General features: G+C 47.5%; 1 protein-coding gene across 2 annotated transcripts in view; it reads right to left on the bottom strand.

The window, feature by feature from the left end:
• WNK2 (WNK lysine deficient protein kinase 2) overlaps positions 1-14,905 on the bottom strand; it is a 637,481-nt gene extending 622,576 nt beyond the window's left edge. The window contains exons 1-2 of one of the 2 annotated variants that reach the window (XM_069206415.1): positions 14,604-14,905; positions 12,203-13,081 (exon numbers count right to left, since the gene is read on the bottom strand). In XM_069206415.1, the coding sequence (XP_069062516.1) occupies positions 12,203-12,913 (711 nt within the window). In that variant the 5' untranslated portion in view covers positions 12,914-13,081; positions 14,604-14,905. The remainder of the gene's footprint in view (positions 1-12,202; positions 13,082-14,603) is intronic. The other variant, XM_069206414.1, reaches the window with a different exon arrangement.
• Between the last annotated feature and the right edge of the window lie 385 nt (positions 14,906-15,290).

Raw genomic sequence — 15,290 nt, forward strand, 5'->3', positions numbered from 1 at the left:
ACTCCAGTGTGTGGACCAGTATTTACATTGTATCTTCACGTATTTATTTCGCCATTAAATTTTGTTTTGTTTTTGTTCGTTCTCAAAATAGCGCGTTCGTGAAACTGATAATGATATCGACTTGATTCTGGTATGTAAAATCAGGGCCGGCTTTAGGGCGGTGCGGCCACACTGGGTGCTGACCTGGAAAGGGGGTGCTGACCTCAGGGCGGGAGATGTGTTTAGCAATAACTTACAAAACTTGCCATATAAAGGCTCCTGCTGAAAAGTCCCTTGTGCGCCCAACCTTCAGGAAGCAATTAAAATGTCAAGATAACCATTGTGATTAATGTTCTTGCTATTGCGAGAGATTGGAGTTTTCCCCAGTGGCAGTTTTGAAGCCTCAAAGTAGAGCAGAGGGTGTCTGGTGCCTGCTGTAAAGGACAAATCTGTATTTTATGTGGGTAGCTGAGTGGATTAGTAAAGCCAACCATTACCTGTGCTTTAAAAACAAATGAAATGTATTTGAGACAGGCTATGGAGAGATGAGGGGCACTTTTGACAGGTGGCAGTGAGGGAATCGGAGGAGGTGGTGGTGTTGGGGGATGGGGGGGAAAGGGGTAGGGAGGCAGAACTAAAAAAAAAAAAAAAAAAACAAGAAAAAAAAAACAATTTTGCTGCACCGCTAAAGCCAGCCCTGTGTAAAATTTTCAACTCTCAGAAACTCATGTGAATATATATGCAAATATGATTTGGTATACGTTATTCTGAGCACGTGCTTAGCAGGGCAAACTAATACTGATCAATCGGTTAGTGCTGTAAGGGGTGGAACAAAGCTGCTGTTGCACTGATTTAATTAGATACATTTTAACCCAGAAAATACTTTAGGCCCCTGTGTACGAAGGATGCATGAAGATCATCAACAATTCTAATCTGAACAGCACTGAAACCACACTGTATTCAAGCACTGGCGAGTAATGGCCTCAGAAGAGACAGTGCATCAAAGGAGACTTCCAGAGCCAAGCCTCGGTGACAGAAGATCTGCATACCAACAGTTATTACGAAGTGGTGTGCAAATCTCCAATACGTTGGAGTCTAGGCGCTGGAAATCTCTGCTTCCTCGCTTTCTCCTACCCTGCCCATTACATAGCCTTATGTTAGCACACACTGCTTGCAAACACTTCTTTCCAGAGATCAGGGACTGTAGTGTCCTGCCGGACACATTCTAGTGTTTCCATCAGCCACTCTGGTGAGGACTGGCCTCCACACTGACCCCCATACCCATCTATCGCAGGCGTCACCAGTCAGGTGACCCTGCTAATAAAAGGGGCCGGATGCAAGTGCCCTGGGCCAGTTATCAGTCACCCTACTATTTACTGTGTCTGTGGCACTTATTTCAGTAGCATGACGGCCTGGGGCCCCAACACGGCTTTGGCGATGAAGGGGTCTGACCTCGTGTATGCAATGGCAGCAACTGTGTTGGTCCTGATTGGGGGAGAGGGGCACCAGCCATCCATACCCTCGGCAGCCGCACGCCATACAGACTGGCCCAGAGGTGAGAGGCACGAAAGGGGGTGAAGGGTTGCAGCCAGCACTGCACTTGAGGAGCCTCTATGCTGCCAACCCTCACTGCAAGAGGGGAGCACTGCCCCCTGTACCTTCAGTGCCCGCAGGGTCGATGACACGACAATCACCTTGTGGCAGCTGAAACACCCACAAGAGCAGCTACTGCTCCAAGGCCTGGGTGGTCACTGCCCCACAAACGGAGTGCCCTGTGAGTTGTGCTCTGGGCAACCGTCGTAGAAGTGCGGTGCCTCCACAGCCTGTGGCGCACCCTGCTAACACAGAGACCAGTCTGCCTCGTATGCCACAAGTGCAGTATGCTGGTGAGGGACGTGCCCAGTCTACTGTAGTTCTCAGCCGGCAAAAGTGTGCCCATGGAGGAAGAAGCAATGTCAGAAGTGCACAGAAGGTTGCACCAGCGAACCTGACAGCACTAGCAGGAGCCCGAGAGACAGCCAGCCCTCTGAGAGAGGGCCATACAATGCCAGTGAGAAGAGGCCGTGCCAGCCGGCCACACTGCAGAGCAAGATGGCCACCGTTGGCCCATCGTTGAGTAGCTCAGGAGAAGTGACCAACTCTGCCAAGCAAACCAGACAGAGGCAGGAGCAAATGCCACAACTGTGCAGTCTTGATGCACAAGCGCTGCACCCTAGAGTGCAGACAGGAAAAAGAGAACGCTGACCCTCCAGTGAGAGAGCGGAACACCAAGAAGATCCCGGACGGACCAGGCCTGCAAGAGGTCTGAAGGGTAAATGGATCAAGTCCTACTGACAGGACTAGGTCTGTGAGAGGCCGCAGCAGAACATGATGCACCGGCTGAGGTGCAGCACAAGCTAGCAGACGGTCCATGTGGCGCAACATGCAACCTGTGGGACAATACCACATTAAGAAGGGAAAAGGATAGGAAAGAGGAACGCAGCACGATGCCACAATGTGAAGATTATGAAGAAAAAGGGTGTGACAGACCTGTCACACAGAAGATCAAGAACACCACAGGTGCACAAGCGAAAGGGAGAACAGCGACCAGACTCAGGACTCGTGCCAGCATACAAGAGGGTATCAATCACCATAAGCCAGCCACCAGGGTGAGTAGACGTCACTGGAAACAGCTCCATGATTGGACCAACTGTAAGCCGCCAGCATGCGCTAACTGCGTCCATTCCCCACACTTCTCAGCTCAACTGTCCTGCCACCTGTCACCGGCTGCTTGACGTCAATGGCATCTCTGTTGCCAACTGCACACGCCATGCAAGAAACGCACATGGCCCTGAAATCCCTCAAGTCATCCCTTCTCCAAGAACGACACCACCACCTGTTGATCTAACTACTATTCACCAAGATCTTCATCCTTACCAGGTGCATCACCCAAACCACCAAAGGGGCACAGCACCACCAGAGTGGAGACCAAGTCAGCAACAAGACCAGAAGTTGACAAGGCATCCCTGCCACCGTGGGAGGCTAACCACCCAGAAACCTGCTGTGAGCCCCCATGAACCTGAGATCTGCCGAAGAGAGCATACTTACCATTTGGACCATCCACCCTTGGGGTTGCTTGAGGCTTGGACGTGGTCCTGTTGGGAGTTCCGCAGCGACCCCCTTGGCGTGGCCTACCAATGGCTTGCACAGCCCACGGGGTCCCATGGCAATCCAGGGGCAAGGGCCTAAAAGGGAATTCCGGTGATAGGGGAATCCCGCCAAGAGAGATGTGTCCTAGGCAGCTCCATGACAGGCACCGGGAAGCACTGAGGTCACGGATGGAGACTGGACACCCAAAGACTATCGGATAAAGGCCAGTGCACCAGAGTCCTGATGGCCAGAGCACACTGACCCTGTGACAACCACCCTTGTGGCTCTAAGCATGTCTTGGGTGTGGTCCTGATGGAAGTTCCTCAGTGACGTCTCTGCTTGGCCTGCGATAAGCCAGGCACAGTCCACATGGTCCCATGGCAGCCCCCCAAAGGGCCTCGAGGAGCCTCCTGTCCGATGGAGTTCGGGCATGAGAGGGAAGCATGGAGCTGTTCTACCAGCAGACATTCGGATGCACCAAGGCCCTCAAGGGCAATGCCTTTTAATCCAGGTCATCTCCAGTCTTTGGAGGTCACTTTCCCAGAGATCCTTGCAGTGAACTCCCCACTGCTCCTGATGCACCCACATCAAACTTTGTAAATAGACTCCAACACCGTAAGCCTGGGCGGGACAGGACCAACAGTCCCCAAGTGAACTGTAATGTTGTGGTCATGCGATTGAGGTATCCAGACTTCAATCAACACTGCCATTTGTGTCCAGAGCAGTCTGGTTAGACGGAGGTGTGCTAGGATGCTGAGGCCCCAAGCTGTCCTGGTCCATTCAGCATGTCCAGTGGACTGCCTAAAGAGACTCAGTGTTTATTATAGTGTTTGTTTCTCTCCCACAGACTGGGCTTGTTGGTTTGCTCTTCAATAAAGTTTGGGAGGGATGTAGTGTCCTGCCAGACACATTCTAGTGTTTCCACCAGCCACTAAGCTGAGGGCTAGCTTCCACACTCACCCCACACCCATCCTTCACAGACGTCACCAGTCAGGTGACCCTGCTAATAAAAGGGGCCGTGCACGTGCCCTGGGCCAGTTTTCAGTCACCCTACAACTGTGCCTGTGTCACTTATTTCAGTAGCGCGATGGCCTAGTGCCCCCAAACACTACAGGGACTAAGAAATCTTGACGAGCTGGAGTAGTAATTGAGGGTGTTTCATTAATTTAATTGGAATATATTTTTCAAAGACAAAGTTATGACTGCACAATGAAAGTCATTACATGTGTAAAGCAGTACACGAGCTCCCCTCCTGGAGTAAGCCTTGACCTACAGCTCTCACGGTTAGCATAATGGCATAACAATTCACGGACATAAAAGCCCTTAAAGATGCAAATTGTGAAGCACAGCACAGATTGTAATACAGATACAAAAATATATTTACACACACACGCGTCCAGATATGAACTTCTTTGTTTTATTCTCCAGTGAAAGTCATTGTCATACAGCTGCAACAAAAGCCACAGAGACAGTATTTTCACCATAATGCGTGGTCAGGATATAAACTAGTGGAGAAAGCATCCTCTGTTGCTAAGGCCTGCATTGTTGCTGTTCATTCAGGATTTTTACCTAGTGAAGAATAGGTCAAGTGGGAAGAATTGTGGTTTAATTTATGTATTCGACTCACATTCGCAAACCTTTAATTATTGGTTGTGTAAAAGGTAGTATCTTGGATACTATTTTGTTAGAACAGCAGTATGTGAGGGTAAAACCACACTGCCCACCATGCAACATTGCCAAGTGGTAGCCATCACTGAGTGATCCAGGACTGAGAGGACATGCATCAATCCTTTCAATGTGCCGGATAAGTATTCAACTGGCCAATCAATGAAGGGAGGGACACAAGGAAGACCATTTTGAATATGGATCAAGCGCCTTCTAAAAAGGTTCCAAGAGGTTAGATTTAAATGCTGAATTATCTCTATTGGAGGTTGCTAAGGAGAGAATACCAATACAAATTAACTCCAGTGACAAAGAGGCAGAGCCCAATTAGTCTAATGCCATCTTGTGTTACTGTGCATGTTCAGGTACAGTATGTTTTAATGCTGAACCTTGACGTGGCTTAAATATATGAGTGTTCTGTGTAGGTTTCAATTCTACATCTTGTTCTTCATTGACCAAAGAAATGAACCAAACATGGAAATACGAGGGATCTTCACCGGAACACAACAATATGGCCTTAGATCGAGGTTTCTATCCATATGTTAAAAAACAGGGCAGAAATTTTAAAAGGTATTAGGATATAATGTATTATAATAGGATGATCATTGAGAATAACAGCAAAAAACGCACTTCTTAAGCAAGGCTTATTATCAGGAATGAACTAATGCAGTTGTGGATGGAAAGAATTCACTGCTAATGGAAAGAAAGATTGATCCTCAGAGATGAAAGTCCTGAAGACGCTTTGAGGTGAAATGACCCTTACCCCTCTAGTCCTATACACAGTAGATGAGGTTTTAAATTTAATTTGGGCAACCGGATGGTGGTCCAAAAAACAATTTGACCTCAAATGCAAAGCTTAAGTAAACTGACTTATTTGGAGCACATACGATTCAAACTGATTACGCTGAAGCAAGAAACCGGTGGCATGTCAACATGAAACTTCCTTCATAATGGCACCGAGCAAATAGGACAAGATCTAGGTACTCCACTGAACAGGGCAGTGGCTAATAACCAACTAACAGTCAAGAGAAACCTGCAGGGCGGCAGTGATAAAAGAAGAGTGTGTGGTCTTCAATGCCAGATCAGAAGTGGCACATGCTGCAAAAACATTAGACTTCTAGGAAGAACATAGCCGTGGCTATGTGAATATTTTGCTCCTCTGGTACCATTGCTCCTTCCCAACTTCTGCGCGTTGCATAGCAATGAGAGAAGGAAAAGAAGATGGTGGCTGTTACCAATGTTTACAGAAATGATTAGATAAAAAAAAAATCTTCATAACCCACGCTAGGCCCCTGGAAACTTTAGTTTGTTAACAGATTGTGCAGATTCATCTGCAAAGTCTCTCTGATGTTTACAAAAGACAATTCAAAATCAATGGAAGTAAGCTGTAAAAGATCTTGCAGAAATGCTAAACAGAATGAGCGGCATTGGGTGAAAAAAATCCGATTACATGCAGCTTTCCTCTGTGGGCGGAGTAAGAGGGTAAAATCCAGACTGAATGGCTTCACCACCGTAAAAGTTTTAATATTCGAAATAGGTCTGCAAACCACACCCTTAACATGGCATCTGCTTGAACTGGTATTAACTACTGAGGAGGCAAATCGGGTACTTTTTAAGCATAGTGAATCCCAGAATTACAGGTATTCCTGGAATAATTTATTTTCCAGAAGAGTAAAAGTAGTGCATATATCACAGTGGCATGGAGAGCACTAAAAATAAAAAGTACATTATACACTGGTAAACTATAGCAATTAACAAAAAAAAATATGTTCCAGTTCTTAGAAGGAGTTAATGAATGTGACTGTAGGTCTTAACCACCACACCAAACCAAGTGTATTTTTCAATCATGTTGGAAATGTTGTCAAGGTTTGTTCAAATCTATGGGGGAAAATCATCCATTTTACCTTTAGATATTTTAGAAGTTAACTCAACTTACACTTTGGTATGAAGATGGTTGTTAATCTTATTAGATTACAATAATCTTCTTCAGAAACACAGGAGCCCCAGAGCATTTCAGAATAAGAAATCCAGAACCATGCAAAACAAAAAGGAGTAGAAACTTCTCTATGACACATATTTCAAAGGAGGGATACAAGGAAAGGGTTTTGCTAAATCTTGTTGGAGGTAATTTCTAATTAATAAATGATATCATGAATGCTTTGATTTACTAACACTGCACACTACAAAGCTAGACGTGCAGAGAAATTTTATTAAATCTAATTTGTTTTGTGGTTCTGTTATTTCCTTCTGTCTGAGATGTTTTTCCTCGGTGAGCACTAGAGATAGCTTTCCTCTCAATGTTAATGCTCAAAGCTCTTCCGTTCTTCTTGAACGAAATTCAGTGAGCCGATTTGTGTCATAAGTATTTGATTGTTTTTTTTTTTTTTTACTAGATTTCTACTGTCGTATCATGACAAAAGGGCAAAAGAGAAAAATGGCCTTATTACCAGTTGGGCAGTTGAACTGCCACAACTCCAATACGGTGGGGGTGAGGCAGCCCTCACCCCGGTCATATTACGATGTTTCCAGCGGGCTGACTGGAAAAAAATGCTGTATTAGGACTCCAAGAGTGCACATTCAGAGGGTGCTGGCCGGGGGGCCCCTACACTGCCCACGACTTGGTCATAGGCAGTGCAAGGGCCTCCCTGTTACCCCCAGCACTGGTTTTCTACCAGTCTTTTCATGATGGCGACCACCCCATGAAAAGACTTGTGGAAAGCAAAGTCGTTATAAGCTTAGTGGTGCCAAACTCAGCACCGCTGTGGCTGACCATGACTTTGACCACCACCAACCAGTCGGGATCCCTGATCCCAGTGGAGGTAGTCTTCTGGCAGTCTGACCGCCAGGATCATAATCTGGCAGTCAGGCCACCACCAGTGCGGTAGTCTGACCACCACCGCAAGTTTGGTGGTCTCAAGACCGACAAACTCGTAATTAGGCCCTAAATATTATTCACCTAAGGGATGGTGTTATGTAATCTTGCATTTTATTCAGTGTTGCGATTTGCTGAGTCAATGTACCATTTTCATCACCTCGTCCTGACTGACTTTTGCTGTGTGTCTTACTATAAAAAGTGTGTTTATTTTGGAGGTCAGCCAGACTTTAGTCCCGAACCTCTGGAATTGGTTTCCTTAGTCTTAGAAAGCATTTTCACATTATTCATGCAAGACTACAACTAAATATGGATTTCTGCATTGGATTAAGCTTTATGCTTATTGCCTAGGAATGAATAACTATATTTTAAATAAATGTATTTTTGGCTTCTGTAATGGTCTTAAACCTTTAATACACCTTCATGGTTTCTAACTCATGTCTTGTCTTTGGAGCAATATTATATTGCTTGATTTATTGACAATCTTAATCTATGGTGGAGCACATTTCCACATAAGTTCTCATGGACAACAATGTATCCGATTCTGCGTAGTGTTTCATCTTCAGACTATCTGATAAGGTGCTGTCAACAGGCTCATAGAATGGATCAAGGTGGGAGGACTAGTGATACATTCCAGGGGCATGAAGGACAGTTACAGAGTTTTAAAATCACTTTCAGATCTCACAAAAAGCCAGGTGGTTGACAATATCATATTGCAACCAACAGAACTTTCTTACAAGAAACATTCCAGTGGTCAGAAATGCACATCACAAGTAGAATGCCAGTGGTATTCACGAAACAAAGCTATGAAGTCAAAGAGTAACTAGGCACAATCTCCAATGTTCACCCTGGTAAAAAGTAATCCACAAATAACCTTGCTTTGCTCATGAAAAATTCCTTGACAGACAATCCATTAGGTAGCCCTTTATATCACAGAAGACTTGCATTGGACAAAATGTAATGTGTTATAAGGTAAAAAAATATTTCAGGAGGTCAAGTGGAGGTTAATAGAAATCTTCAACATGACCCCAGAAGACAATGAAAAGAATGGTAAGCAGTTAGCCACACTATGAAGCTATGTCAAATGAAGAGTGATTGAAAGGGCTGAGCGGTGCTGCTCCAACATCAAACTCAAAATAGATATAATGCTATTTGTGTATTCACCCCTGCAGGCCAGCACGACCTCCAAGCAATAAAGAAGCAGACTGTTGAACGGGGTTGCAAAAATAATCAAAATTTGGAATACAATAAACTAAGTATTGAAAGAAAGTTTGTAACAACTGACCAAGGGGTTCACAATAGTGGTACAAGCAAACTGTCAGGGGACTTTACAAACCTCAAACTAGCTTGCTGCCATCTCATAAGGTAGTCTGCTGGCATGCACACCAATACACACACACACAATCAGAATTGTTATCTGACGGAAGCTCATATTTTATCACAAATAAATCTACTGTCCTAAACAAACACCAGGCAATGCAAGATTGATATGGAGCAATGGTTCACCTCCCAACCTCTTCCCCGATTTATCTTCCTTCTCAGACGCCTCCCTCTATGAAATATGGGGCTCTTGGAAAAGCAATTTCCATGCACTATATGAAAGAGCGGTCACCTTACTGGTTTTGGAACCTTTACTTGTGATCCCCCTTTACACACCAGGAGATATTGTGATGTCACAACTATGAGGACAGGTGACATTGTTCTTGCTCTCATGCAGTTGCTTTTTGTATGCATGTGGCATTGTCTAAGGAGAGCCTAGTCAAAAACACAATGGAGCACTGTACATGTACAAAGGCAATTATGCGGTCAACATGTGATAGGAGAGGCGGCTGGCTTATGAACTGTTAATGCATTATGATGCAGTGTTCATTAAAACAGCGTGTCCTCAACTCTAAACTGGAGAAGCTTTGGGGGCAGCCCTGATGGATATAGGATTATTGTTCACTACGCTTCTTGCCACACATCAAAGATTCAGCTGAAACAAAAAATCATGTCATCAGCATGCATTAATGGCAGTAGAATAACTAACCCCTGATAAACCGTCTGGAATTATGCCTTACACTGAAAACATTTTGGGAAACTGCGAGTAACATAACACTAGTGTTTTATTTTTTTACTCCAGTGATCAATGAACAAAACAATTTAACGCTGAATGGTTAGCCTAAAAGTAACACCCTTTGAAGGCTCGATTTTAGATGGTTCGTGTTGGTAATTTGCATAGTTCAGTGGGAGATCTGTGATTGAATGAAATAACATATCTCTTTTCTGATTAGGATGGTGATACCTTCAATCCCCGTTTCTGGTAGCCAGTCTAGGCCTGGCTGATGAATAGAAGTGAAAGCAGATAAGAGGTCATCGCAGGTCACCAGGACCCTGTCGGATGACCAGGTGCCAAATAGTCACTCCCTGTTGGTGTGGCTGGGCGAGGGAAGAGGGGGAAGTAGGGCACTAAAAGGTACAATGGAACCAAGAGGAGACATGTTCTGGCAGTGGCTCAGAAAGAAAGTTTCACCCTGACCCAGTGTGTGACTCCATCTGTTGCACGCCACACAAAGGGCTCCTGTGATGATCCAATGAGCTAAACGTGGATGGTCGAGAGTTGTTATGATGGCTGTTTCCATGTTTGTTGGGGTGGGCAATGCACGTGCGTCTGGCTGGAGCTCTGAGGTATGTGCCACCAGTGGTTCTCATGTATCGCAGGAAAGCCTAGTGCTGGTGATTGTAGGAGGACAAAAATAATGTAGTCTAAGAGTCTGGGAAAGTCAGGGCGTTAGACAAATGTTATATAAAAAGCAATTGCTCCAGGCTGAGCAAATGAAAAAAACTAAGAGGCAAAAAAAAACATTGTATAAGTCAATCTGTACCGTACATTGACTATGGTCTGCAAACAAAATGCTAAGCAAGCACACGCCAGGCAATTACTGTGCTTCAAGTGCCACATAGCAGCAGTTGTGCAATAAATGAGTGAGAATTAACCTGACAAGCGCGCAAAAGAAATAGAGTTGCTCTTAAAAAGCAAACACTAAATTAATAAAAGGGGAGTCGATTCAGAAAGTATGGTATTTCTCCCTAAATGCGGCAATAACATTTCTGAACAGTATCCTAGAAAGCTTTTGTTGAATCTTCATTACAATATTTACTGAACTGAAAAACGCAGAACAGAACACTGCAATGTACATCACGAAGGATAATCTATCCAACAGAATATTCTTTGCGCACGTGACAACAGTCAACAAGCGTTTTACTGCTGAAAATCTAGTCCTTTTTATGGGCATAAAAATGCAGTAACAAAGCTTCCCGTGGTGCTTCACGACACACGGGGCTGCGGTTTCAAAATGAACCAAGTAAATCAAGATTACTGCAAATGTGTGGGGTTTCAGGATCGGAGGTATGCAACGAACAGGAAGCAAGTGACAAACCAGCGGCGGGAGGAAGACGTGATAGCAAGATGTCGATTCTAATTTGTTTTTACATTAACCTCAAGGAAACAGGATGGGGGTAGCTAGTGTGCGTCTGGTTTATTACCCAACCTAGTGTTATTACCCTAGAAAGCCAATTGGTGTCGAGTGCGCTGCTTCAATTAATCTCACCCACTGGTAATTACTCTCAATGGCACCACATTAGTTTTTCCCACCAATCGGATCAAAAATTATTGGATGGAATGAGCCAGAATAAATTGCCAGGAGTTAAACCGAGACAAGCAATTCCATTCATCATTTCTGTCTATTTCAAGTCTGCTCCATGAACTACATCTCGCTGGCCAGACATGTCACAGAATAAAGCGCTGACTTTCCTAGAGAGGGTACAGGTCCACATTGGCTTTTCCCGTGTGCTCGGTGCTGCTGCCAGTGGAAACAAGAACGCTACAACTCAGGAGAGAAGATGGGACAAAGGGAAAAAAACACTTTGGACTACACGATTCAAGACACCAGCAGAGGAGTGTAACTAGTACCGCAGCTCCGTCACGTTTTCCCGGGTCCATATTTTCTCTGAGTTCTGGGACATGTAGTTTTGTTTACTGCATCATAAAACATGACTTGACGTCCCAGGTTTCAATAAAAAAAAAAACCTTTTCTGGACCAGCAGATCAGGCATGGACCTGGGAAGGTGGGCACCTATTATACCAATCGACACAGAGGGACAGGTCTTCCTAGCCTCAGACAAGGCTCCGTGACAGGATAGAAAGCATCTGCCCTAGATAGTGACCCAAATCCATTCCACCAGAAACACATAATGCGGACAAACTGATGTGTGGCCGAGCACAGCACTGGCTGATAAAACAGGTGTGTAACCAACTGTAGAATGACACCCCTGAAACCAAAGTGGGCCTCAGATGCGGGTGGGCCTGCAGGACCACCCGATATTAGAATTCACTTTAAGTGCATTTACAATGACTATGAAAGATGTACAGTGAATGGAATCTTCATCAGGCACAAGTTGTTTAGCTGCACATTACAGTATTTACCACTACGGGACCTGCCCAACACACAAAACGTGTGCTTGCATTCAGTAGACAGACTTAAGTGGACCCCAGTGAACTGTGGGAAGTTGTACTCTTACCTGCAGCTCACACCACGCAACTTCCACCCAAGTTTCCGTATCCAGACCCTTGTAGACCGTCTTGAAGGAGCCCCGTCCAATCTCAATGTCAAACTTCAGGAAGCGGCCGTCAGGGGAAGTGGCGACCGCCTTGATATCGGCCTCTTCCTCCTCGTCCTCTTCCTCCCGCGTGGATTTGGGAGGCTCTTGGGGGGTGTCGGGGACATGGTTTTGCTCTGCAACCTTGACCTGTTCCCGGAGCTCCTGAAGGCTGCCGCTCTCCGGAGTCACTCCCGCCGGGTCGCAGGAGCCCTCCCCACCACTGGACCCTTCCTCGCTGACCCCTTGCGCCCTCTTAGCGATGGCCCTCCTGGTTTTTGAGATAGGAATGGCTTTCTTCTGCTGGAGAGGAACGGCCAGCTCAAGTACGGGCTCCTCCTGGTCTGATTCCACCACGGTCCGCCTCAGGAAGCGGAGGTTCACGATTTTGGGGTCCTTGGCCGCGGTGGCAAATGGAGTGGGGCGCTCGGCGGTGGGTAGCATTGCGGAGCCAGGGGTCCTGCTCGCCGCACGCCTGCCTGCAGCAGCGGCAGTTCCATCAATATTCATGTGCGTGTCATCATGGGAAGCATTGGCTTCAGCTGGAGCGCGCCTGGCCTCGCCCCCAGCCTTCCTGAGAGCCGAGGGGGCTGCGCCTCGGCTCCTCGACCTGCGCCAATCACGGTCCATCATCCCGGGAGGGCGATCACCTGGAGCGCCCGGCGCACATGCACGGGGCGTGGAGGGCAGAGGTAGCTCGGGAGACCTCCATCAAGGCGGGGTGAGAAGCCCGTCTCTCCGTCCGGGACGCCTCACACTCTCAGGAGGGAATGAAATCCTGGCCGGGATACTGCGCTGACTCTGTTGGAGGAAAGGGCAACCGTTTATCAAGGAGACCGCGTGCGCGCTGCAGCAGCCGCTCTGTGCGCAAGGTGAGCCCTGGAAGCCAGCACGAGTGACCTGCAGTACAGGCCTTGCAGTAGTTAATAAACCCGATATACGCAGCAGCGCAAGGAGCGGGGGCGTCCAACAGGAGCGTGCGATCCGCATCTGATAAATTCATGAGATTCAGAACCATGCGGCAGAGTGCCGGGTGCCGCGCGCCACTGCGCCTACCCAAAAAAACAAAAGCGTGCCTCCACAGGGTACTGCTGCAGCACCAAAAGGAAACACAGTAAGAGAACACCACCTGTGTCCCTGGCTCCTCAAGCACACTAACAGAAAGTCGTGCATAATCAAACATACCCACAAAAGAGTGTGGGCTATAAGTTACACCACACCCTCTCACAAAAAGTGTCACCGGGAGCCCTTCCAGCATCAAAAACGCACACTGAAAGATGCTGTGGACTTCTCGACACACTAACAGGAAGTCTGCCACTAGGCTTTCAGCACTACTGGTTGTTCCTACACTACGCACGCCCACAGTAAGGATGGCTTAACAGATGGCTCTGCGACTTAACAGCCCCGTGCACCACAGGGTTTATGGACAGGTGACCCTGCATCACGCACGTGGCAAAAGAGCGCCAGCAGGGGCTCTAGCATCAACCAACCCCGCGGTCGGGCAAAACGAGCCTGTAGCCATGTAGTCTTGCAGCACCACTCTGGCATGCACACAAACGCTGTCACCAGGCACCCCTGCGGCATCCCACGCCCATTAAAATAGTAGCAGGCCTTAGTAAGTGCGCCTGACGCACAGAGCATTAATCTAACATACCACACTGTGCTCCCACATTAGGCACACAGTAGAATCAGCATGCCAAAACCTAACTACCCCTAGCAGAGTAACGAAGCACCATATTAGCCACACCAAGTAGTGATGCCACCATGTGCTCAATGCACCTCACCAAAAGGGGCGTCGCTACCACCAGCAATACAGCACACGCAACAACTTTTCAAAGGAGTGATTTGTATTGAATTGACGGCCAACCTTCATGTTCTACTGTGATACATTGCACAGAACATTTGTGGCGTCAGGGAATTTTCTCCTAAAATTGGATTCTCTGTCACGCATTCTGTCAGAGGACTGTCCACCTGCAGGGCCAAGCACTGTGACACCAGGCCTTTATGCAGCGACACAGTATACCCCCACCCCGAAAGCTGTGTGACAGGTACACGCAGGAGGGTTGGTGTGCAGCTTCAGACACCAGGTCCCAGCACCCCAACGCACATACAGCGCAGTCTATACGCGGCACCCACAGTAACCTGAAGGGTGGACCCGCAGAGCCAAGCTGAGAGAACAGGCTCCATTCTCGCCCCCGAGGGGAAAAAAACTTGCAGGAAGTACTCCGAGAGAGGGAAGGCGCAGTTCCTAAATGGAGCAGCACTTATTTTAAAATAAATGTGCGCGAGGCCTGTCCGACGCATAGACATCCCGCGGACTGACCTGCTTCCCATCTGTGATGCTGCGGCTGCTCGGCTATGACAGTGCTGGCTGTTGCCTATTCTCGGGCTATGATAGCACGCTCTTCACAGCACAGGGTGGCGCACGCATTGGAAGGAGATCGGCCCGCGGTGCAGTCATTGATGCGCTCGCTGCGTTCACACGATTGTTGGCGATGCCTGCTTCCTGCGCCACGCCCCACCCGTGCCCTTTCAATGGGAATAGCTCTCTAATGACCACTCGGTGCAGCGCACCGGCTCCGAGGCAGGGGCACCTTGCGCCTTCCAATGAGGAGCTGAGTGGGCGGTGGGAAGGAGGGAGCGGCAGGCAGGCGGGGGCCGGGGAAAGCGTGCGTGTTCATCACCAGCCCGCCCACAGAGAGAGCAGGGCGGCAGCTGGATGGATGTTCCATGTCCTCGGCACTGATTGGCCGCACTGCCTTCTCCCTGCCCTGCCGGTGCTTCTCGCCAGGCTTAGCATCAAAGGCCACCGGCACTGTGGCCTGCTTGTCTTTCACAGCAGGCGTCATACCCCCTGGGGGTTTCCGCTGCAACATTTACTAAACCCGTGTTCGGTGTGCAGCGAGTCTCTTTCTTTCATACTCTGAGATTTGTAGTGCATCACAGTTAGTACGAGCACCTGGGAGACCGAGATTATACACCCAGTAATTACAGTGCATACAATGCCAAG

This window comes from Pleurodeles waltl, chromosome 9 (genome assembly GCF_031143425.1).
Source record: "Pleurodeles waltl isolate 20211129_DDA chromosome 9, aPleWal1.hap1.20221129, whole genome shotgun sequence".
In the NCBI taxonomy this organism is placed as follows: Eukaryota; Metazoa; Chordata; class Amphibia; order Caudata; family Salamandridae; genus Pleurodeles; species Pleurodeles waltl.